Source organism: Schistocerca serialis, chromosome 9 (assembly GCF_023864345.2).
Source record: "Schistocerca serialis cubense isolate TAMUIC-IGC-003099 chromosome 9, iqSchSeri2.2, whole genome shotgun sequence".
Classification (NCBI taxonomy): domain Eukaryota; kingdom Metazoa; phylum Arthropoda; class Insecta; order Orthoptera; family Acrididae; genus Schistocerca; species Schistocerca serialis.
In genome coordinates this window covers 90557075-90584439 of record NC_064646.1, presented here as the reverse complement: position 1 = coordinate 90584439, position 27365 = coordinate 90557075, and the positions used below count along the sequence as shown (strand labels likewise).

Here is a 27365-nt window from a genome sequence, read left to right as displayed (position 1 = left end):
GATGGTATGGGGTGCCATTGCTTACATGTCTCGGTCACCTCTTGTTCGCGTTGACGGCACTTTCACCAGTGGATGTTACATTTCAGATGTGTTACGACCCGTGGCTCTATCCTTCATTAGATCACTCCAAAACCCAACATTTCAGCAGGATAATGCACGACCGCATGTTGCAGGTTCTGTACGGGCCTTTCTGGATACAGAAAATGTTCGACTGCTGCCCTGGCCAGCACCTTCTCCAGATCTCTCTCCAACTGAAAACGTCTGGTCAATGGTGGCTGAGTAACTGGCTCGTCACAATACGCCAGTCACTACACTTGATGAACTGTGGTATCGTGTTGAAGCTGCATGGGCAGCTGTACCTGTACACGCCATCCAAGCTCTGTTTGACTCAATGCCCAGGCGTATCTAGGCCGTTATTACGCCCAGAGGTGGTTGTTCTGGGTACTCATTTCTCAGGATCTATGAACCCAAATTGCGTGAAAATGTAATCACATGTCAGTTCTAATATAATGTATTTGTCGAATGAATACCCATTTATCATCTGCATTTCTTCTTGGTGTAGCAATTTAAATGGCCAGTAGTGTATCATGTTACGTGTGGTGCACTGTGAGCGGAACATTGCGTCTTCGTAGCTTACAGTATAACTGGCAATAGCACATTTTTGTAATCAGCATCACGAAAGTATTCATACAAACCGCAACTCAGCATCAATTGCGACTGCAAATTGCGCTATCTCCCTTGTTAGTTACACATTTCCCAATATTACCTCGATTGTGACAACGCCAGTCTTCGAGTACCAGCGTCTCCACTTCCACTCTATTCCCGATTACTCACAGAAAGGCGTTATACTTCACGTTCTTGCGTTCTTTGTCATTCAGACTTTTTTGGCCACACTGAAAGCATCAGCGCCAACGAGTCACAACAAATCTGATGATGCAGGGTCGCCACACATTTTCTCTCCAACTCAGCGTGGACTGTGGCACTGTTGCCTCCTACAACAGAATTGAACGTTGCACTATGCTTTACTCCACATTATGAATGTTTTCCTGCTCCATTTTCTGTTGCTTCCTCTAGAAGCGAGGTAAGGGAATGTTGCGTGGAGACATCGGTGCGTACCAGTATCAATGTAGATATGTACTTTGAAATAAATAAAAAATCTCTGACGTATCCCTACCTACGCTCTCGAAAGTTCAACAGGAATGGAGAGGGTTGTTTGAGATGGGCCCATTAAAGACTCGCGGTTCGTTGCGGCCAAATGCACCAGTTACCTGGGAGCGGAGCGGAGGGAGTCCCAGCTGGAATATTCTGGAGGAACAATAGGAAATGTGGTCGCAACAGGGGGATTGGGACTATTTTAATTTACTTCACGGACAATGTTAATAATTTTCTGAGAGGTAATTAAATTGTGTGTGTGTGTGTGTGTGTGTGTGTGTGTGTGTGTGTCTGCAGAGGAACAGCTGTGGGAGGCATCGCAGCAACCAGCATAATCAATCTCCAAACATATATTTACTTGTATGGGAAGCTGTATCCCTTGTGATCTCTTGAGGCATCTCTACTGTCTTTCATTCTCTTCTGAGGCTATATGTTGACTGATACATTGGGAACTATTACCGGTTTTCATTTCTTACTTTTTGATATGAGGAATCTAATAATTACGCCACTTCCATAAACACCGCAGGATACGTCACTGAAAGATAATAAACAGTTAGCAGACACTTGTATCCAGTCTTTTTACACATATTGAATGTTGTTTTCACCTGATGAGACATGTGGCCGTTTACCTATTCGCTTGGTGATTTATTGAATGGTATTGTAAATAAAATAAATAAAATAATTCCCCATTTAAGGTGAAAGTTTACCGTCTACCTCCTTGCCTACGGACGCCAGATGAAAGTTGATGTCGTCAAGCCCTGAATGAAAATTGCGCAACGGATAACTGGGAGGGGAGCTTGAGAGCGCTACCTAGAGAGCGTGCCCTTTCTGTACGATACTAGGCAAGGGGCTGGAGGGCTCACACGCTGATTTGTGGGTCCCTGCATTCTATAGCTTTTATTTTAAGTAAATTCTTTTAACTTGACTTCTTTGTGATTTTAAGGTATGTTAAAGAATGATGACAGTTGATTACCTATTTATTTGAAACATTATCACTCGACTTTACAGTGATTGCAGCAATTGTTTCAGTTTACAGATTTTACAATTTTTCAACTTATATCTCGGGTATATTATATACTAATCTGCACGCACATTTCTACGGGTAAGACGGAATTGCGTTGGCTAAATGTATACCACCAAAGTCTCCCAATATTTTACATAGGATATTCACAATGTGAGGAGGATAACGGGCAAACTGGGGACCAGATACTTTAACACAGGGGGTCAAATTTCCGGAATTAAACGAGCACATTCATTACCTTACACAATCCGAAGCTGGAAATAAAAGAATTAGTACAAATATTCAAATACCTCTCTGCCATGCTTAAACATTGAGACAGACGCACTGAAGGCACGTTTGCTCACTTACCCGTCTTCTGTAACACCCCTAGAATATGGCGGGCACCTGGAGGTCTTCCTGGGCCCCGGTGGAGGGGGTGGTCGAACCACTTGGCCGTGACCAATCTCTCCACCCCAAATCTTGTGGCACTGGAAAGTCTTTGACATTTACCTGCCTGTGATGTCTCTCTGATCCCCTAGCCAGGAGTAAGGTTGGCACTACTATACTACAGAACTACTTCCCAACAAAGATTTGGCCACGCTTTACGGAAAGGTGTGAGGAGGATTAGGAAAGTTCATGTGCAGATTCACATTCACGTAAAAGAAATGCATAATCCACGACACATATAAATACGTATTATGAAGCCTGACACATTTCTTTCCACCCGTCCACATGGGTTCTGTTGCACCCGCGACCGGCCGCGTCGTGCAATAAAATTGGCTGCGGAGCCGCCTCTGTTTCTATTTCCCGGTGCGAGCGAGCAGCGAAACCTGCTGCTTATAGAGCGGAAACTACTGTACCGTTTCAAAGGTACTACGACCCGCTGACTAAAATGTTCACCTAACTGCGTAATATGTTACTTGTTTTCTTCCCTATTCACATAATACACTAAAGACCTAAAGAAACTGGTACACCTGCCTAGTATCGTGTAGGGCCCCCGCGAGCGCGCAGAAGTGACGCAACACGACGTGGCGTGGAGTCCACTAACGTCTGAAGTAGTGCTGAAGCGAACTGACTCCATGACCCTACAGGGCTGTCCATAAATCCGTAAGAGCACGAGGGGGTGGAGATCTCTTCTGAACAGCACGTTGCAAGGCATCCCAAATATGCTCAATGATGTTCATGTCTGGGGAGATGCGGCGCCAGCGGAAGTGTTTAAACGCAGAAGAGTATTCCTGCAGCAACTCTGTAACAATTCTGGACGTTTGGGGTGTCCTGGGCTTGCCAAAGTCCGTCGAAATGCACAATGGACATGAATGGATGCCGGTGATCAGACAGGATGCTTAGGCACGCGTCACCTGTCACAATCGTATCTAAACGTATCAGGAGTCCCATGTCACTGAAACTGCACACGCCACACGCCGTTACAGAGTCTTTACCATCTTTAACAGTCCCCTGTTGGCATGCCGGGTCTGTGGATTCATGAGGTTGTCTCCATATCCGTAAACGTCCATCCACTCGATACAATCTGAAACGAGACTCGTCCGGGCAGGCACTATATGTCCAGTCATCAACAATCCAATGTCGCTGTTGAGGGGCCCAGGCGAGGCGTAGAGCTTTGTGTCGGGCAGTAATCAAGGCTACTTGAGTTGACCTTCGGCTCCGAAAGCCCGTATCGATGAAGTTTCGTGAATGGTTCGCACGCTCACAGTTGTTGATGGCCCAGCACTGAAATCTGCAACAATTTGCGGAAGGGTTGTACTTTTGTCACGTTGAAAGACTCTATTCCCTTGTCGTTGGTCCCGTTCTTGCAGGATCTTTTTCATGCGATGTCGGAGGCGTGATGTTTTACCGGATTCGTGATATTCACGATACACTCTTGAAATGGTCGTACGGGAAAATTTCCACATCATCGCTACTATCGGAGATGCTGTGTCCCATCGCTTGTGCGTTGACTACAACAACACGTTGAAGCTCACTTAAATTTTGATAACCTGCCACTGTAGCAGCAGTAACCGATCTAACAACTGCGCCAGACACTTGTCATCTTATATAGGCGTTGCTGACAGCAGCACCATGACATATATCTGTATTTGAATACGCATGCCTATATGAGTTCCTTTGGCGCTTCAGTGTATGAAAGTTTCAACTCCCGATGACTAATAATTCACTCCACGAAATAAAAGTCTTGCACCGTTCGTGATTACCTTTATGTAAAATCAACTTTTTCTGAGGATATTAATGAATAAATGAAAGTCACATTTCTGTTTCCACACACAATTACATCCAGTTACGAAGGAAAATAAATAAACTGCTATAATTCAGGCTGATGTATTCTGAAAACATTATATTACGTGTTTTAAATTCACTGCACCTCACATTCCCTAATTTACTTTAATTATTTCAATTAATTACTTTTTAATATTTATCAATAAAATATTGCCTTCTCGCCAAATAAACTGAACTGGACCAAGTAAAACACAACACAATAATTGAATATCCAATATTAGATATTTTTCGTTTTGTCATTCAGTAGAAATGAAATGAAGAAGATCATTGACACAATGCCAACGTTACTCTTGCAGCATATCTGGATACTGCCCGGCTCATTACAATAGACAACTTCTGAAACATATTGTGTCAGCTATTACACTACTAGCCATTGAAATTGCTACACCACGAAGATGACGTGCTACAGACTCGAAATTTAACCGACAGGAAGATGATGCTGTGATATGCAAATGATAAGCTCTTCAGAGTATTCCCACAAAGCTGGCGCCGGTGGCGACACCTAGAACGTGCTGACACAAGGAAAGCTTCCAACCGATTTCTCTTAAACAAACAGCAGTTGACCAGCGTTACCTGGTGAAATCTTGTTGTGATGCCACGTGTAAGGGGGAGAAATGCGTACCATCACGTTTCCGACTTTGATAAAGGTGGGATTGTAGCCTATCGCCATTGCGGTTTATCGTACCGTGACAGTGCTGCTCGCGTTGGTCGAGATCCAATGACTGTTACCAGAATATGGAATCGGTGGGTTCGGGAGGGTAACACGGAACACCATGCTGGATCCCAACAGCCTCGTGTGACTAGCAGTCGAGATAACAGGCATCTTATCCGCATGGCTGTAACGGATCGTGCAGCCACGTCTCGATCCCTGAGCCGAGAGATGGGGACGTTGGCAAGACAACAACCATCTACACAAACAGTTCGACGACATTTGCAGCAGCATGGACTATCAGCTCGGAGACCATTGCTGCGGTTACCCCTGACGCTGCATCACAGACAGGAGCGTGTGCGATGGTGTACTCAACGACGAACCTGGGTGCACGAATGGCAAAACGACATTTTTCCGGATTAATCCCGGTTCTGTTTACAGTATCACGATGGTCGCATCCGTGTTGGCGACATCGCGGTGAACACACATTGGATGCGTGTATTCGTCATCGCCATACTGGCGTATCACCCGGCGTGATGGTATGGAGTGCCATTGGTTACACGCTTCGGTCACCTCTTGTTCGCACTGCCGGCACTTTGAACAGTGGACGTTACATTTCAGATGTGTTACTACCCGTGACTCTACCCTTCATTCGATCCCAGCGAAACCCTACATTTCAGCAGGATAATGCAAGACCGTACGTTGCAGGTTCTGTACGGGCCTTTCTGGATACAAAAACGTTCGACTGCTACCCTGGCCAGCACATTCTCCAGATCTCTCACCAATTGAAAACGTCTGTTCAATGGTGGCCGAGCAACTGACTCGTCACAATACGCCAGTCACTGCTCTTGATGAACTGTGGTATCGTGTTGAGGCTGCATGGGCAGCTGTACCTGTACACGCCATCCAAGCTCCGTTTGACTCAATGCCCATGCGTATCAAGGCTGATATTACGGCCAGTGGTTGTTCTGGGTACTGATTTCTCACGATCTATGTACCCAAGTTACATGAAAATATAATCACATGTCAGTTCTAATATAATATATTTGTCCAATGAATACCTGTTTATCATCTGTATTTCTTCAAGGTGTAGCAATTTTAGTGGCCAGTAGTGTAACAAAACGATAAGGGCAAGTGGTGCGGCAACTGCCATCGTAGGGAACCTGGACAGGAGCAGAAATGATTAACGAAAAAGTTAACACCGTAAACTGAAGATTTACTTACTTGTACTTCTCCAAGCTTATGAAGACTCGTTACAGCAAATAATGCAGAAAGAAATAAGAGTCCAATTCTCAACATCAAGAAGGCAGAGACTCCCTGACTAAAGCATTAAATATGGTATAAGAGCCGCAACGACGTGCCCCCTGCATAGCATTAAATAGCATTAAATAGAGGAGAGGCTCCAGCTGCAAGTGGTCCATGTGGCGGCCGCTGGTCATCCTATACTCGTGGGGCGGAGCTGCTGGAGGCGTGCCTCAGCGGGCGTGCACCATTGGGTCCGCCGAATCCTGCACGACTTCAGTTGCCGTCTACAGAAACTTGCAGTTCCCTTGCCAACTTCGACGCTGATCGAGCAGTATAAATGATGTCACAAATATGTTCTCTTGCTTGCAGTTCGCATGGACAATCAGTGGTTTTTCTTGATATAAGTCTCCTATCTTTACGATGTATTCAAGGATTAAAATGGTGTACTGATGGTCGTCCTAGGCGATCTGTCATACTTTTGGACATATGTTTTAGTGGTTGTTTGACAGTTGCATTGAGAGGAATGGGGAGCTATGTAGGCATACACAGGGAATCATAACACTGAATGTAGTTGCCAGACATTTCGTGGTTGTCTAATGACGTGCAGAAAATTCAGTTCCTGCATAAACAAGTTACTGACGTATTAATGAGAATATGATGTTAGAATCTTAATGCTGTGAATCAGATTTAAGCAGATGAGTCTTTGCATTGGTTTTCTGATCTCGTTCTTTGTATTTTGGATGTTGTGAGGTGATGCTACACAACAGCACCCCAGCATAGACACAGGATTCGTATTGAGTCCTAAATTGTCTCATATGTACTTTCCCTTATGATACTTTCCCTTATGAATAGCTACAGATGCAGGTACGCTGACTAATATCACATGTTAATTAGACTTCGCTTTCTTTATAGCAGATCCACAAATTTTATCTAATAGTTTTTCAGGAACTGACTTGTTTGTACACCGAACTTTCCACTTTTATTGCTGACAGGATCTGATACTGTTCTCGCTAACAAAATAATATTGATGTTCCCTCCACATTGCTCTCTTTCTCTCTCTCTCTCTCTCTGTCTCTCTCTCTCTCTCTCTCTGTGTGTGTGTGTGTGTGTGTTATATATATATATATTTCTCTTTGATCCACAGCTTCTAGAACAGCGCAGGAAGACCGGCATGATACGAAACGACCTTATAGATATGCTCCTGAAGACGCAGGAAGACCATCTGTCTGAAACGGTCGTGAAACAAGACGTCACGAATGGATCCTGTGACTCATTTGACAAGGCATACAGTGAGTTACGCAACTCATGGTCTCTACAGTGATAAGTCAGTTTTATGTACATTTCAAAGACCAGGGACAGCACTGAATTTAGGAGGTGATTTCCTTCCTAAGATGCCATTGTCTCCACTTCTTCCTGAGAAGTGCATAACAAAATGACATCACTGAGTAGCTTAAACAAGTAAATTCGACATCTTTTGTTTCTGTAATTATTGCTAGTTTTGGGAACAATGAAATCAACGTCTTTACGTGTTTTTCATGTTGTTGTTGTTGTCGCCTTTGGTCGGAAGATGTATCTCTCCATGCTAGACTGTCCTGTGCAAGCCTCCTCATCTCTGCATAACTACTGCAACCTATATTCATTTTATGCTGCATACTGGACTCGGGCTTTCCTCTCCCTCAACAATTTTTTACTCTCCACACTTCCCTCAGTTACCAAACTGACCTTTTGCTGATGGTTTAGGATGTGGCCTAACCGCTGATGTCTTCCTTTAGTCCAGTTGTGCAGTTAACTTCCTTTTTCCCCACTTCGTTTCAGTAGCTCCTAACTTGTTAATCGATCTATCCACCCTATCTTCAACATTATTATATAGCACCAAATTTCAAAATCTTCTTCTAATTTAGTCTGAAAAGTTTGACGTCCACGTTTCACTTCCGCACAAGGATACACTCCGGACAAAATTGAAAACTACCTATAGAAATAGTAACAATTTACAACAGATGAGACAGAAACCCAGTAAACAGAGTGTTTTCCGCAGTCAGAAACATAGAAAATTAATTATGAAGAACGCACAAAACTTTAAATTGGAGAAACATGACACAATGTTAGCATACGATTTAAAGAACACATGACAACCAACGGCAACCTTTGCTGCATACTTAAGATACCAACAAGAAAAACCTAATATTAATAAAATACTACAAATATTACTTAAGTTACAGAAAGGTAAAGTCATGGATGTAGTGGAAAAAATTGTTTGCATCCACCTAAAAGACCACTCCGACAGAGTTGTAAATAGACAAAAGGACCTGTGAAATGGAAAAGTCATTGACAGATTTTCACCAGTTATACGAAGAAGCGTTGTAGGATCATAGAACGCCAAGTTATTGCTATACTCATTAATAAATATAACTGTCATGCGAAATATCAGGCAACCATAAATCAAGTCATGAAAGAATTTTATGACAGCACTGTGATTGACTTTTGCTTAAAAGATCTTCGCAACAGTTAATCGAAAGTGATGTGTTTCCATGATAACGGAATACATATTTGCAACTTCCTTTCTGGAAATTGCATGCAGTCATATCCTTATGAAAGAAAATTAAATATATGTAAGAGCAAAGACCTATAGTGCTTAATTAACAAATTTATGCAAAATAATCACAATCTTACTATTGTATTTACATTATAAACATCGACCTCATACATAAGAGCTCTAAGATTACGAAAAACGACTTTAAATTTATTTGGTGACAACTACATGCAGTCAAAGAAGAAGATACATATATGGCATAATATACCATTAACGCATCCTCTATAAATTAAGTTATAAACCTCCTAGTAGATCTTCACACATGAGCTGTTGTCATCTTTAATTGATTGGTGATACCAATGCCTACAACGTATATTGCTTCCGTTTTAGATACTTGAAAACTGACAAAGGCCGAAATTGTGAGATTGTGCAAATAAAGAAAATGTCAGCTGAATTCAACAGAAAATCATGTAAAAAAATTTCATACAAGACTTTGTCACACATTACTTTGTATGCGATGTTAACACACTTCTCTTTTCCAAACTGCTATTCCTGCTATTGACTGTTTGTATTTCGTATCCTCTCTAGTTCTTCCAACATCAGTTATTTTACTGCTCAAATAGCAAAACCTGTCTAATACTTTCACTGTCTCATTTCCCATCGTAGCCCTTCAGCAACATCTGATTTAATTCCACTACATTCTAATATCCTTGTTTTATAACTGCTGATGCTCGTCTTATAACCTCTTTACATGATAAAGTTTATTCTATACAGCTACTGTTACAAGTCGTTGGCCAATCTATAAGTTTTCGTTTCTTATCCCCAACTTTAGTATCTTATCGCATAAACTTTTTCGGTAGCTCACCACTTAATACTGAAATGTTGAATGCTCAGCAGCGAGCATTTAGACACATAATTACTGTCTAGAAGTCTCTTTAGGTAGACGTCTTAACACTATATGCGTGCCATCACCGAATAAACAATATTTGCTGTTTGGATGAATTGCGAATTGGTTCTGATACACGAAACCGGTATTCCGTTAAATAAAAAGAACTGAATTTGGAAAATTTGTCTGTTTTCTACATCAAACTGGTTAACGCAACTTGTTGTCTTATTATTAAGATTCCATGATGGAAATCCTAAATTAACAGCTTTTTTTTAATTTTTTACTCCTCAGTCTTCCTACTGGCTTGATACTGCTCACGACGATTTCCTCTCCTGTGCCAATCTCCTCATGTCAGAGTAGCACTTACAACTTACGTCCTCAGTTATTTGTTGGTTGTAATCCAGTGTTTCCCTCTACAGTTCTGACCCACTACAGCTCCCACTAGCACCATAGAAGTTAGTCCTTAACATCTTCACAAATGTCCTACCATCCTGTACCTCCTTCTTGTCAGTGTTTCCCACATATTCCATTCCTTGCCAATTCTCCAGAGAACCTCCGCATTCCTTACGTAATAAGTCCGCCTAATTTGCAACATTTTTCTGTAGCATCACATCTCGAATGCGTCAATTCTCTTCTTTTCCTACTGTCCACGTTCCACTGCCATTCAGAACTGTGCTCTAAAAGGACATACTCAGGAATTTCTTCCTCAAATTATGACCCGTATTATATACTGGTAGACTTATTTTTTTCTGGGATGTACTTTTTAGGAGTACTAACTTGCTCTTGATGATCCCTTTTTTCCGTCATTGATGGGTTATTTTGCTACTTAGGTAATAAAATTCCTAAACTTTATCTACTTTGTGATCATTAATTATGACAAATTTCTCGCTGTTCTCATTTCTGCTACTCCTCGTAACTTTCGTCTTTCTTAGATTTACTCTCGATCCATATCAGCACTCATTCCGTTCCACAGATCCTGCAATTCCAGTTCCATCGAGGGTAGCAATGTCTTCAGCGAATTTTATCGTGGATCTCCTTTCACCATGGAGTTTCATGGACTTTTGAATATTTCTTTTATTTCTGTTATTTCTTCTTCGAGGTACAGATTTAACATTTGGAGCGAAAGGATACATCCCCGTCTTACACTCTTTTTAATTCAAGCACTTAGTTCTGGACATTCCACTTTTATCGTTGCTTTTGGTTTTTGTGTATACATTGATGAGGGGTTGAACAGGAAAAACACACTGAGCATCTGCTGAAACGTTTCACTTCAGCTACTTATGCTATTAGGGTTATTGCAAATTTTGGCGATATACATCTTAGTCAGTTAGCTTACCATGCCTATTTTCCTTCTCTGCTTTCCTATGGCATCATATTCTGAGGTAACTCATCATTGAGTAAAAGAGTGTTCATTGCACAAAAGCGTGTAATCAGAATAATTGCTGGAGCTCCTCCAAGATCATCCTGCAGACACTTATTTAAAGAGCTAGAGATCTTCACTGCAGCCTCACCATATATATATTCAATTATGAAATTTGTTATTAACAATCCGAACGAATTCAAAAGTAATAGCAGTGTACATGGCTACAACACTAGGAGAAAGGATGATCTTCACTACTCAAGGATAAATCCTTGGCACAGAAGGAGGTAAATTATGCTGCCACGAAAGTGTTTGGTCACTTACCCAATAGCATCAAAAGTCTGACAGATAGCCATATAGCATTTAAAAGGAAATTAAAAGAGTATCTTAATGGCAACTCCTTCTACTCATTGGATGAATTTTTGGATATAATAAGGGGGTAATTTCCCCAACCCCCACCAAAAAGAAATTGAGTGTCATGTAATATTTTGTGTAATGTAATATCTTGTATAGACACCTTTTATTGACCTGACACGTTCGACATCATTACGAAGTGTCGTATTCATGATCTATGGAACAAGTGCTAATCTAATGTAATCTAATCTAAGAAACTTCCTGGCAAAGGTCCCGAGTTCGAGTCTCGGTCGGGCACACAGTTTTAATCTGCCAGGAAGTTTCATATCAGCGCACACTCCGCTGCAGAGTGAAAATCTCATTCTGGTAATCTAATCTAATTTGTACATATTGTATATTACCTGAGCTTCCTCATAGTTTACCCCTGTTTTCCTCGAGATTCCAAACATGTTGCATCCCCTTTTGCGTCGTCGAACGCTTCTTCCAGACCGAAGACTTGCATGAATATTTCTTGATTTATCTTCAGTCTTGCTTTCATTATCAACGGTGACGTCAGAATTACTTCTCTGGTGCCTTTATCTTTGCTAGAGCCAAACTGATCTTCATCTAACCGTGATATCGAGTTTGTATTTTTGGGGTTCTCGCAGAAGTGTGTGCACTATTTTCCGCAGAGATGACGAACGAGAGCATCGCGGGGTAGCTGATGTCGTTCCTGCGAGCCGGCTTCGACACGTCCGCCTCCGCGCTGGCGTTCTCCGTGTTCGAGCTGGCGCGCGACTGCGAACTGCAGCAGCAGGTGCGGCAGCGCCTGAGGGCGGTGCTGGGCAGGCACGGCGGGCGCGTCACGTATGAGGCGCTCAGCGACATGAGGGACCTCACCAACGTCATCAACGGTGAGTCGCAAACTCCGCTATGCGAACACAGCCAGGCAATTTACTTTGTCTTGTATAACAGAGTAGAATAGTACAATACTGAAATGATAAGATGTCGCCAGTTGGAATTTTTTGTGATTTTCTGAGGTGGCGGACTGCGTATATCGTGATACTCTCTTAGAAAACCTCCACGTTTTATGCAATTGATGGCTTCATGAGCACCTGGTCTGAATCATACTGGACAAACAGAATGCAATAGATTGTGCTGAATAATGCAGGCTTCGTCGGGAAGATAGAACATTATAGTGTATGGGGAAAAAGAAAAGTCACAAACTGGGTACCACAGGGTTCAAGTTTGGGTCCACTCCCATTCCTTATGCACGTGACTGACCTTCCACTTAACATTCAGCACGCAAAATTGTTAATTTAGCAGATGATACTAGTGTTACAACAGATTCCATTAGATAGAAACCCACAGATGAATATGTAAATTATATTTTCCTAAGAATTATTAACTGGTTCTCTGAAAATAAACTCTTCCTAAATTAAGGAAAGAAACCACAACATTCAATTCTGTAGAACAAATATTCATACCAGCAATTGATGTAGCACACGAGCAGGAGTAGGGTTAGAATGCTACATATTTTCGAATGCACTTAGTGATGAAAACTTGTACTAAAACATTCATACTACTCAGCTTCACAAATAATTAAGTTCAGCTACTATTTCTCTTCCTACAGTTCTTAATATTGGAAACAAATTTATCAAAATTCTGACATTTTTTCCACTCAGTAATGCTGTACGGAATAATTTTCTGGGGTAACTCATCACTTACACAGACAGTATTTATTGCACAAAAGTGAGCAGTAAGAATATTACGTAGCGTTCAACCACACACGTTATGTTAGTATCTCTTCAAGGAGCTAAGAAGTTTAACTGTGCCCACAGGATACATATATTCGCTAATGAAATTCGTCATTAATCATCCATGACAATGTTAAGAAGAATTGCAATGTACATTTCTGCAAAACTAGAAGGAAAAATGACCATTATTGTCCATTGTTAAAGCTGTAAGTGGCTCAGAGATGAGTTCAATACGCAGCAAAGAAAATTTTGGTTATTTCCCCAATAACATAAAATGTCTAACAGGTAGTGAAGCAAGTTTTAAATCTAATTTAAATAATTTTTCCTGGACAATTCCTATTCCAATGATGAATAAAGCTGGAAGCAACACTTACGCTCATAAATTAAGTATGATTCTGATACATAGTGAATGCTGATACATAGGGATGCTAATACATAGTGAAAAAACGCTCTGGTGGGCGGTTTGCGGACTATATTACCTCGGGGTATGACCATGTGGTACATTTGACCTGCGGTAGTCGCACAGTGACGCTGGCAGCAGTCGACATATGCAGAGCTGTGTTGATGCATGTCAGAGTACGGTGCAGCGAGTAAGTGTGCATACGTTTCCAGACATGCTAATGGTGACTGTGTGTAGAAAATGACTCAAAGAACGCATATTGATGACGTTATGAGGGGTAGAATACTAGGGCGACTGGAGGCTGGTCAAATACTGCAGGTTGTAGCACGGGCCCTCCGTGTGCCACAAAGTGTGATCTCAAGATTATGGCAATGATTCCAACTGACAGGAAACGTGTCCAGGCGCTACAGTACGGGACATCCACAGTGTACAACACCACAAGGAGACCGATATCTCACCATCAGTGCCCGCAGACGGCCACGGCGTACTGCAGGTAGCCTTGCTCAGGACCTCACCGCAGCCACTGGAACAGTTGTCTCCTGACACACAGTCTACGGACGACTGAACAGACATGGTATATTCACCTGGAGACCTGCAAGGTGCATTCTACTGACCCCTGGTCACAGAAGAGCCCGTAAAGCCTGGTGTCAAGAACACAGTACATGGTCATTGGAACAGTGGTCCCAGGTTATGTTCATGACCGAGTCCAGGTATAGTCTCAAGAGTGATTCTCGCCAGGTTTTCATCTGGCGTGAACCAGGAATTAGATACCAACCGCTTAATGTCCTTGAAAGGGACCTGTATGGAGGTCGTGGTTTGATGATGTGTGGTGGGATTATGATTGGTGCACGTACACCCCTGCATGTCTTTGACAGGGGAACTGTCAGAGGTTAGGTCTGTTGGGACGTCATTTTGCACCAGTATGTCCGCCTTTTCAGGGGTGCAGTGGGTCCCACCTTCCTCCTGATGGATGATAATGCACGGCCCCACCGAGCTACCATCGTGGAGCAGTACCTTGAAACAGAGGATATCAGGCGAATGGTGTGGCCTGCCTGTTCTCCAGACCTAAACCTCATCGAGCACGTATGGGATGCTCTCGGTCGACGTATCGCTGCACGTCTTCAAACCCATAGGCCACTTCAGGAGCTCCAACAGGCACTGGAGCAAAAATGAGAGTGTATACCCCAGCAGCTGCTTGACCACCTGATCCAGAGTATGCCACACATTGTGCGACCTGTGTATGTGTGCATCATGATTATATCCCATATTGATGACTGGGTACATATAAAGGAAACAGTTGCGTTTTGTAGCACATGTGTTTCGGGACGGGTTTCTCAACTTATCACCAATACCGTGGACTTACAGATCTGTGTCGTGTGTGTTTCCTATGTGCCTATGCTATTAGCGCCAGTTTTGTGTAGTGCCACGTTATGTGGCACCACATTCTGCAATTATCCTTAATTTATGAGCATGAGTGTGGTTAATAATAAAAAAAAGAACAGTTAAGGGTGGCTGCACGAGCAGAAGTAAAAATAGTAATGTCTTCGTTACTGTTAACACCAGTTATGTATATGTATCCTGTAAACTGACTCATTACACATCATTTCGATGAAACAATCGATCATATGACCTAGGGAATGTATAACTAACTCATTAACTGACTTATGTGTTACTGTAAGAGCTACAATTAGTCACCTTTGGTTCCTGTTACTATTTGTTTAAAAATCAACTGAGACGATAATTAAATAACTGAAGACGAAGACCTGTCAGGACTGCCGTGGATACGGTGGATTATATATAGCAGAATACTAAAATACTGTGCCGCATATGTTAGTACAGCAGTTAGCCACATGTGTAGTTTTTCTTTTGAGAATGATCAGTTACCTGAACGACTGAAGTACACAGTGGTATAACAATTATTGCAAAAGTTGTCATGATGATATAATTTTATGTAATACTGTAATTTTAGACTTATTTTGATGCCATCAGTGTTTGTAAGAGTTATTTGAAGGGTTTATACGTAAGGGTAAGTGATCATTTCACTACACATAACTTGCTGTCAAACATTCAGTTCCGATTTATAAGAGATTTCTCAACAGATAATGATGTATCCTCTTCTGTTTGTGAGGCATTAGAAGGTTTAGAAAAATCTGCGAACGTTACAGCTCTACTTCAACTAAGGCGTTTGTCTCTGGTGATCACAAAATATTACTGCAGGAGTTGCACCATTATGTAACAAGAGCTGCAGCTCACAATTAGTTTGTCTCATACTTCAGTAACAGACAGAAAAAAGGTCATCTACTGCAGTAATGAGAACGGCTGTTGGGTGTATCCTGATGGAGGCACGGTAGAGTGAGTGGTACTGCGGAAATGGAAAGTGCTATTGATGTGTGGTTTTCACAGAATAGATTCGTAGTCAATGACTTGTACTGTCTGCCAATAAACACAATGTGATAATACTTAGAAAGTCTATGTTTTGTTCAAACATACACCTTTACAAATGGAACAATGCATATTGATATTAACAGAGTTATAGTAGGTTGGCTTAGAATGCCAGTGGTGTTTGTTGTAGGATTCTACAGTGAGTCGTTTACGAGATATCGTGTTTTGAAAAGTTCCCACACCGACACTTGTACGACATCTGTTGTGGCACACACTAAAGAACAAGTTTATACACTAGTTGTGTGGATGCTGGCCAGTAACGAGACAACTGACCATCAGAGGTTGTGTTCAAAATGACTGCCGGCAGCGGCAATACATGCTTCCTCTCTGGTATGGAACGACTGCTGCAGGCGTGCAAGCATTTCAGCGGAGATGGCCTAGCAGGCTGCAGTAATACGACGATGCGTACCGTCGAGTGCATCTGGTGTGTCCTTGTAGACGGTATATTTCAACTTTCCCTACAGCAATAAGTCTATAGACGTCAAATCCGATGAACGAGCCGGCCAGGGTACAGGTCCTTTGTATCCAATCCAACGATTTGGAAACAATTCGTGAAAACATGCTGTACATGCACAATGGGCCGGACAGTCATGATGTTGGTACCACAGGTTCCTCCTACTCTGTAGAGTACCGATTTCTAACATCTGTGGAAGGTGGTCTTTCAGAAAACTGCGATTCTTGTGCGCATTCAGTGTTATGTCTGTTTAAAACTGGCCAATGAGCTAATAGTTCACTATCCTACACCACGCATTTACACTCATGGACGGTGACGTTCCACATGAAGAAACCAACGGGAACTGTCAACAGAAAAATAGTGCATGTCTCGGCGGTTTACCTTGCCATGATTGGTAAATGAGACTCCATCACTTATCATGGTAGTTGATACATCTGGGGTATCCAGTAAGTTAACACGAATCTGGTAATCATTTCCATGCAGCTCCTGATGAAGAGAGATGTGCTATGGATAGAATCTATGGCACTGGAGAATGCATAGAACTCTTGGCTGACTCACGCCACTTCCTCGAGCTACTCCGCCGGAGCTCACGTGCAGACCTACTGCAACAACAGCAAGAACATTAATTTCCGCCTCTTCTGTCATTACTTGTTTCCTTCTGTTATGTTGTCTGCGTGTTACGCACTTCCACGTAACTGGCTGTAGGGGTTGCTAAATAAATTCCGGGATGATTGACATCTACTGGGATTTCATACCACATACACTGTACAAGAACGAACTGCATTCTTCCTACACGCTCCGTACACCCTGAGCGTGTCGGCTTATTCTGTTTTGGTAAATCCCATCCTCTACACTTCAGCTACTACTAGGACTGTCGCGCACTAACTAATTAGCAAGTCGCAGTGCACTAAAGGAGCACACAAGCACAGTTTAATCAAACGAGACATCGTACCTAGCAACTACACAGGTTGAATGGCATAAACAAGTGTTGGTGTGGAAACTTTTCAAAATATGATATCTCGTAAGCGTCTCCAGGGTGTATACGATCGGGGACAACCAGGAGATCCGGGAAAAACCCGGGAATTTTTTAATCCGGTAGAAAACCGGGAAAAACCCGGGACTTGTTTAATTCCGGGAATTTTTCATTGTTTCAGTTTTCAGTTAAATTTTTGTGATTTTGACTGGAAAGAACCAATACTCTGACAAAGGATATTACTGTATCCCGCTACTGCAGAATAATACTGCTGCAACGAAACATGAACGAGAGAAAAAAAAACAAAATAGAACTTAAGTTGCAAAGAAAATGCGCCGTGTACAACAACAAAACGGTGCTCATACAAGCGTCTGCCAACAGCAAAGTGTGTCAAAGGCTTTAGGAAGACTATGCAATGCTTCATAACAACAAATTGCGTCCGATGAGCGTGACGTGACAACTGTTTAAATTAGATTCGTTTGAGCAGTTGCGGGCGGACCCTTGCGCATGCGCAGTTGAGTCGCGTGTGAGTAGTACCTTCTCCCGCTTCTGGTTATAGAAGTGTGGCTGCGTGCCACTACTTAATATTGCCCCGGTTCTGAAATGTAGTAAATCTGGGGCTGATGCACAGAGCAGTCTGAGTTGTGGTGGGGAGGTGGGTCGTCTCCACGTGACCTGTGTTTACGTTGAGTGATTTTGTTGTTTCCTCTTCGTTTATTGCCGGCCGCTGTGGCCGAGCTGTTCTAGGCAATTCAGTCCGGAACCGCTCTGCTGCTACGGTCGCAGGTTCGAATCCTGCCTCGGGCATGGATGTGTGCTATGTCCTTAGGTTAGTTAGTTTTAAGTAGTTCTAAGTCTAGGGGACTGATGACCTCAGATGTTAAGTTCCATAGTGCTTAGAGCCATTTGAACCATTTTCTTCATTTATTTCTCTCTTGATAAAAGATAACAAAACGGATTTTTGTACCTGGAGCTATCAAATGAATTTGAATACGTTCGCATATTTAGGAAAGCATCTTTCTTGACAGTCAAGCATTAATCGCCTTGCAGAAGAAAGAAGTTATTTTTGCCAGTTTGCTAAAGAGATTTGGTTTTTATTCATCTTTTCTGCTGAGGCAGTCAATTTATTTGAAACGAAGTCCTTAATTTCACACTGTTGGCTAGTTTCAAATGTTCACTGCATTTCAAGTGCACGTATGGCATTATGCCATAATAAAGAGCCAAAGATGAGATAATACAGTACTGGAACTCCCAGAGAAAATTACATACAAATGTGCATTTTAAGCCGAGTTATGCATTTTAGTATGGTTCACGAAATTCCGACACTCTTGAAGAAACCTCTGATTTCTTGTTTCTTTTACGACTTAACGTAAGATCTCCTAATGTTTTACACATACGAACATATTGGGTTCCTGCGTCATCGTAGCTGCGCAAGCGCCGTGACGCCTGTTATCTGGCACTCTCTTGTAACTGCTGAAACGAATCTATTTCTAACAGGTCACAGGAAAATGTTGCGTATGGTGATCTGAAAAGCGTTACATTCAAAGCAAATTTCCTTTTACGCAAGAAGAGCAATGTCTGAGACTGTACAATGAATTTCTTAAATCACAAAGTATTCGACTCTCATTAAAAAATCAACTCTTTGAGGACGACCATTTAGAAGAATTTCGAGGACAGAAGATCAGACATTTACTTCGTTATTAAAAATTTTACTGGCACATTTGTGTGATGTATCTTAAAGTGTAACTCGCTCAAAAAAGGTCAACATTATATGTGGAAGCTTAGCTTCTCTTCCAGCTTATTAATCTTCGAGACCAATATTATATGTGAATGCTATGTATGTTAATTTAAACCATTAACTTTTCTTATCTGTGTGTTCGCGCTACTTAAGAGTGATCTTGCTATTGGCTGAGTAGATCACGTGTCCTATACTGCCATCAGCTGGCGGGATCACGTGACATGAGCTATGACTGGCTTACAAAAGCGCATCGCAATCTCGATTTCAATGCTTCGGAAAGTGACATGCGGTATTTGGTGGAATTCAAATTTATACTTTCGTAATACGAAAATATGCAGCGTACATGCTGCTGCACATTAAAGGTCTTTCAAAACGTGTTTTTCCCCCTGTGTTTCGTTTTCTTAAGTGCCAGGAAATTCTACGTCAGTTCATAAAACCATAAACATTCAAAGGACTGATGAATCTGAAACTTCCGCTTTGAAAAATTAATGAAATACTGTGCTGATAGACCTCTTACATTACTTGATTTTCAAACAGCTGAGCAGAACTGAACGTACTCAGACATTTCGCTCTTTACCTATTCTGATCAACACTAAACTGACACACAATATTTTTAGCGCAACGCAATCTGACTTTCAAAAATCCCTACAAATGACTGGCCCTGACTAACAATAACCTATACCTTTCATGAATCACTTACCTCATAAAAATATTCGTTACTCGAACTACTGCAATACAGCGAGCGCCACTACTGCCAGCTAAATAAAAGATTGAAACTACTGAAGGCACTAACTACTGATAGGCTTAGTTAGCAAATGAAAGATTTTGATAGAGAACAAACAATGTATTTACCTTAATAGTGTTCAAAAGTCATTATATATATCAGTTCATGACATCCAGTCTTACAAATTTACTGTCTCTGATGGACACACGCCCAGATCATCCGCTCTCATAACTGCGCCATCTCTCTCCCGACATCCACCACTGCTGGCAGCTCACCTCCAACTGCGCAACGCTATGTGCTGTTAACAGCCAACTGCCCAACACTACAATAGCGACTTCCAGCAATGCCACCCAGTCACAGACTGCACACAGCCAGTGATTTTCATACAGAGCGCTATGTGGCGGTGGCGTTACCAATATAAGAACCTAAACAGCCTACTTACAAATTGTACAGTGCCGAGGAAGACTATACTGTCACTTAACACGGAAAAAGTTTTTTTTTTCACCAGGGAGAAAGTGTATTTTTAACCGAGAAATCCGGGAAAAATCTGGGAATTTTTTTTCCTTGTCCACGTATACACCCTGGTCTGGCAATAAACACCACCGACATTCTTTTTTTTCCTTGTCCACGTATATACCCTGATCTGGCAATAAACACCACCAACATTCTAATTTACCGTACTTTTACTTTATTAATATCAGCAGGGATTGTTCCCCTTATAAAAGTGTAAGTTGGCACAAAAATACACTCTCTAAGTATTTGACTGGCTAAAATTACGAGCCCCTGCCTACCACTTCATTACGTGAAAACCACACCTCAACAGCATTTTCCATTTTCGTAAAATGTGCGGTGCAGAATACATATGGGCATTCTAATATGACAGATTGTTCTAAAATATTCCTGTTTGCTCACGACACTAGTTTGCTTCTGAAGGATAATCAGCACAGTATAGTTTATGTATCATATAATGCAGTTCAAGGCACAAATTCATGGCTTGTAAAACATAAATTGGTGCTAAGTCACAGTAAGACTCAGTTTTTACGGTTATCAGCATACAATTCAACTAAAACTCAAATTATATGGTCTGTGGGGTTGCAACGCCAAAAATTTGTAGGTGTTCAGATAGATGGTGAGATTTCATGGAAAGCCCAAGTTCAAGAACTTGTTCAAAAACTGAGTGCTGCTATATTTACCATTCGGACAGTACCTGCAATAAGTGATAATCTAACAAAATTAATCTACTTTGGTTATTTTCATTCACATGTGACACACGGGTTACACTCTGGGGTAACTCTTCCCAGTGACGAAGGGTATAGTTGGCTCTGTGGGTAGTTCGAGCAGTGTGTGAATATATATATATATATATATATATATATATATATATATATATATATATATATATATATATTCAATGAGCTGCCACACGAATCAAAAAATCTTTGGCGTAACCTACACACTTTCATGTGCAGACTGAGCAATTTGCTTATGACCCACTCCCTCTAATCTACTGGGGAGATCCTGGAAAAAATTAAGCAAATTCCTGTGTTATATATGTACATAGTCTGTAGCTTGTCGTCTGAATCGGATCCGTGTAAATTTCATTTTATGTACTACCACCTTATCTGTACTGAATCATTCCTTGACCTTGGAGACTTGCTCCTCAGCTTGCTCCTACAGAACTATACATGTAAAGTTAACTGATCGGTAAAGCTACGCTCTTGGTGTAGTTAAAATCCTCAGTGTTCTGAACAAATCTGAGCAACTGAAATTTCAGTGTAACAGAAAGGATCTCGTATGAATCTTTCATTTATGTACCATTTCTAAAGAAACTACTATCGTGAGGTACGCTGTAACACTGCGGCACGTTGTAAACGGTTATCAATTTTCAGCCTGCAGACTGAATAACATTGGCGAAAGGTTACAACCATATCTCATTGTCTTCTCAACCACTTTAATGCCCTTCGAATGTTGTACCTTAAGTCTGGTAATCGTACAAGGTTTATATAAATTCCCCTCCCTGTATTTTATCCAGTCTACCTTCAACTTCCCATATTACTGTAAAAATCCAAGTTTCGTCTTTCCAAGGTCAAGTTTATTTATTGTTATTTTATACACATTAAAATAACGTTGATAGTTACTGCACAAACGGCTCTGTCCGTGCTGAATTAGACTGAACTTAAATTTTTCAAAAAAGAATGAACATAAAACCCGAAATCGTACTTTCTTCCCAGGAATAAAATGGTACACTAAATTGCCCAAGGCAACTTCACTTATCTGAAAAGGCAGTTCAAAACTACTTATTAAACAATACAATCTGTTAAGTGAAGAGTTATTTAGATAATACAGAGTAGTGATTTTCGTATAAAATATAACAGCAAATGATAATAATAATAATAATAATAATGATAATAAGAATAATAATAAACGTCAAACATTGCTTGTTATAAAATGGTAATCATGACCCACGCAGTTTTCTATTTGTAACTTTGGCTGGTAAATTGCTGTACTAGAGCCATTGGTATTCCTACTCGGTATAAGTTAAACAACGAAGGTTTGGCAATCTGTTACTTGTGGATTGAACGAAACGATGGTGATCACTTCCCCAATTGTTTGCAAGCATACTTTATTTTCAGCATACGATTAAGTTCCCAACCAGTTGCACATAAACGGTAGGTCCACTGAACTGGGCTTCGACACGTACAAGGGGTGTCTTCATCAGAATAAATGTTGCTAAATTCATAAAATAATACACAGGAAATGAGGTATGACCAAAGCACATTAACCAAGATGACAGTTATCATGATGCGCAGAGGTTACTAACGTAAAATTACGTTGTTAAAAAGCAATAGTCAGAATTTGGAGCAGCTGTGATACTGCCAAAGGGAAATATAAGGTTTAGTTTTTACAACGTAATTTTACGTATGTAACTTTCGCACATCATGAAAACTGTCATTTTGGTTAATGTGCTTTTGGTCATACCTCATTTTCTATGTACTATTTTATACGAGTTAGCAACATCTATTGTGATAAAGACATCCCTAGTAAGTGTCGACAACTAGGCCCATATACCTACCGTTTATGTGCAGCAGGTTGGTTGTTTATCCTCTGTTGAAATTTTTATACGGTTGCTGAATAACAGCCACGTTCAAAACTGTAAATATACGTTATTGTGTTTGCTTCCCACTTTGCGTCAAACAGGAGACGATATGAGTGGGTATAAACGACAAAACACTTGGAAAGTCCTAAAAGGCGAAAGTGAAATGAATGTTGGGGGAGGGCATCACTTCCAGCGATTGTGGATTCAGCTTGTATTAGTAATTCCTCTGTAAGTAATGTGTGTAATTTATATGATGAGGAGATCATTGTATATGAACATTATATCGGTCATTTGATGAACAGAAGTCGACATCTAACGGACAAGAAAATATTTCAATGGCTAAAGTGCATCTGGGTACCTCCTACCAAAGTTTGTTTTCCTCAAGTTTCAGAAGGTAATAAAACGAAATGATTCTAGAGGTAACGGAAAGAAGAAAATATTTGACTGGCGTACAGCAATAAATTAAGGAGTAGATTTTGGAAAGCTTGCGTTCTCTTCGGTAGGGCTGAAAGAAGCAGCACTTATATAAAATTTGAAAGATTAGTGAATGCACCAATGAAAATGTGTAGGAAAGCAAATGGAACTATACATAATCATCGAAATAAAAAGTATCACAAGAGAACTTTCTCCATGTGATTGAAGTCAATAAATGTTTTAACAACAATAGATGATAGGAAGAGAAGGGTGGACGAAAACAGAAAAAAACTAATCCCCATCATAAAGACAATAACTTTATGTGGGGTCCGGAATACAGGGTGTTACAAAAAGGTACGGCCAAACTTTCAGGAAACATTCCTCACACACAAATAAAGAAAAGATTTTATGTGGACATGTGTCCGGAAACGCTTAATTTCCATGTTAGATCTCATTTTAGTTTCGTCAGTATGTACCGTACTTCCTCGATTCACCGCCAGTTGGCCCAATTGAAGGAAGGTAATGTTGACTACGGTGCTTGCGTTGACATGCGACTCATTGCTCTACAGTACTAGCATCAAGCATATCAGTACGTAGCATCAACAGGTTAGTGTTCATCACGAAGGTGGTTTTGCAGTCAGTGCAAATGTTTACAAATACGGAGTTGGCAGATGCCCATTTGATGTATGGATTAGCACGGGGCAATAGCCGTGGCGCGGTACGTTTGTATCGAGACAGATTTCCAGAACGAAGTTGTCCCGACAGGAAGACGTTCGAAGCAATTGATCGGCGTCTTAGGGAGCAAGGAACATTCCAGCCTATGACTCGCTATTGCGGAAGACCTAGAACGACGAGGACACCTGCAATGGACGAGGCAATTCTTCGTGCAGTTGACGATAACCCTAATGTCAGCGTAAGAGAAGTTGGTGCTGTACAAGGTAACTTTGACCACGTCACTGTATGGAGAGTGCTACGGGAGAACCAGTTGTTTCCGTACCATGTACAGCCTGTGCAGGCACCATCAGCAGCTGATTGGCTTCCACGGGTACACTTCTGCGAATGGTTCATCCAACAACGTGTCAATCCTCATTTCAGTGCAAATGTTCTCTTTACGGATGAGGCTTCATTCCAACGTGATCAAATTGTAAATTTGCACAATCAACATGTGGGGGCTGACGAGAATCCGCACGCAATTGTGCAATCACGTCATCAACACAGATTTTTGTGAACGTTTGGGCAGGCATTGTTGGTGATGTCTTGATTGGGCCCCATGTTCTTCCACCTACGCTCAATTGAGCACGTTATCATGATTTTATACGGGATATTCTATCTGTGCTGCTATAACATGTGCCTTTACAAGTACGACACAACATGTGGTTCATGCACGATGGAGCTTCTGCATATATCAGTCGAAGCCTCTCAACAACAGATTCGGTGACCGATGGATTGGTAGAGGTGGACCAATTCCACGGCCTCCACGCTCTCCTGACCTCAACCCTCTTTCATCTATGGGGGCATTTGAAAGCTCTTGTCTACGCAACCCCGGTACCAAATGTAGAGACTCTTCGTGCTCGTATTGTGGACGGCTGTGATACAATACGCCATTCTCCAGGGCTGCATCAGCGCATCAGGGATTCCATGCGACGGAGGGTGGATGCATGTATCCTCGCTAACGGAGGACATTTTGACAATTCCTGTAACAAAGTGTTCTGTTGCTGTGTGTTTCTATTCCATGATATTCCCTGTATATACTTATGGGGCACAGATATGGTGGATTATTGCTTGGTGAAGGCAGTCAGGAGATGGACTTTGAATAATTGGAATTTACGTCACAGGGAAACTTCCGTGCTTTACTGAAACCTTGTATGGACGCAGGCGATGAAATATTAATGCAACACATGCAGTATGTCTCAAAAATGCCATTTACACCAGTAAGTCAACACAGACTGATTTAATACACTGCTGTGCTGACGTTATTGCTGGACATATGATTGATTCCGTAAAGTAATTTTTCGCCCTAATAGCAAATGAGACAGCTGATATATGCATATCTGAACAATCATCACTATGCATACGCGTCTTTGGTGTTGAGAGTAGTGTTGTAAGACAAGAATTTCTGAAAATCTTTACTGTTACTGACATGCCTGATGAAAACTTAGCAAACACCATTCTGCAGAAGATCAAAGCAAATGGCATTGATGTTGCTTCTGGCCAAATATAATCCTATAGTGGAGGAACGAATGTGAGTGGTTTAATTTAAAGGAATTATATCCCAGGAACAGTCATTTGCAGTTTGCAGCCACTGTGCTAGTCACAGGCTCAATCTTGCACTAAGAAAAGTCTATACCTTTAAGCAGTGTACGAATTGCTATGGGTAGAAATGGTTCAGTAGCGGACATCGTCAGAGAATCTTCTCAGTGAGAGTAAAGAAACTGTGTGAAACACGTTGGTTAGAGAAGCATGATGCTGTCCTGCATTTTCAAGACATCGTTTCTCCCCTAACTATTGCACTACAGGAACTAAGTAACATTCGCAATGGAAGCAGTACTGCAGCGACTGCATTTTACTTACTTCTTGCTGTGGAGTTATCAGAATTTATTTTAAGTTTACGTTTACTTGCCATAGTGCTTGGGATAACAATGCCTTTCTCGAGAACTGCAAGACAAGGAAATCAGAAGAAGTGTCGGAGAAATTTGGAACTGAGATAAAACTTCCTAGAACAACTGCCCTACATAAGAATCGAACCAATGCTCCAGCTGAGTCACATAATAAATACTTTAGAATGGCAATCTGGAATTCGTTTTCTAGATTTTCTATGTATTGAACTGGCTTTTAGACACCCCAGAGCACACCTCGAAGCCGTTGGTCATTACAAGAATCTAATACCAATGTACGTTTCCGATGGGACCACTGCGCTAGTGTTAAACAAAGCTGCAGTATACAAAAATGTTTTGCCATGTTTCGCAGCTTTGGAAGGGGAGCAGATGATCTGGATCCGGTTGGAAAAAAAAAAAAAAAAAACAAGACCGGAGTCAAAACTGTCCAGCAGAAACTCATAAAAGTTCATCTTGTTTTCCCAACATCGCAGTTCTCCTTCAGCTCCTGTCGATTCTACCCATCACTACTAGGACAGAAGGAAGATCCATTTCTGCGCTGCGATGCATAGACACCTGTCTTCACAGCAACGCAACCGAAAACCGACTGAATGACTTAGCTTTGATGCACATCAAGAGGAACATCAATTTTACAATAGAATAAGTGCTAAAAGTCTTCTGCAGAAAATTGAAGAGGAGAGTTAACTTGTAGTATTTTTGATAGTGCAAATTGTTATACATCTATAAAAATGTTTATTTCACTTGCTTAAAATCGGCAGTAAAACAGTAAAATTGGATTAAAACAGTTCAGTTGATCTTTGTGAAGACCACCTTGATCTTAAAATATGGGTACCGTATCACGGGCGGGTACATTGCGCTCCACTCTGACGTGGGCAATTTTCGACGTGACGTTATGACGGACGTTGTGCCGTCTCCCCCCGCCCTCCCCTCCCCCGCCCTCACTCCCACCCCTCCCTCGACTCCTCTCTGACACCCCCAGAAAAATATTCTAAAGTAGCCCCTGTTTGTGAGAATAGTGTGCGCAGTGATTGGCGGAATTGAATTAACAGTATTATTAAATACAATCCTGGAAATTGAAATAAGAACACCGTGAATTCATTGTCCCAGGAAGGGGAAACTTTATTGACACATTCCTGGGGTCAGATACATCACATGATCACACTGACTGAACCACAGGCACATAGACACAGGCAACAGAGCATGCACTATGTCGGCACTAGTACAGTGTATATCCACCTTTCGCAGCAATGCAGGCTGCTATTCTCCCATGGAGACGATCGTAGAGATGCTGGATGTAGTCCTGTGGA

General features: G+C 41.5%; 1 protein-coding gene across 1 annotated transcript in view; it reads left to right on the top strand.

Moving 5' to 3' along the window:
- Window positions 1-12168: 12168 nt before the first annotated feature.
- Window positions 12169-27365, top strand: part of LOC126419389 (cytochrome P450 6k1-like) — a 33011-nt gene continuing 17814 nt past the window's right edge. The window contains exon 1 of the mRNA XM_050086576.1: window positions 12169-12358. Coding sequence (XP_049942533.1) covers window positions 12169-12358 — 190 coding nt within the window. The remainder of the gene's footprint in view (window positions 12359-27365) is intronic.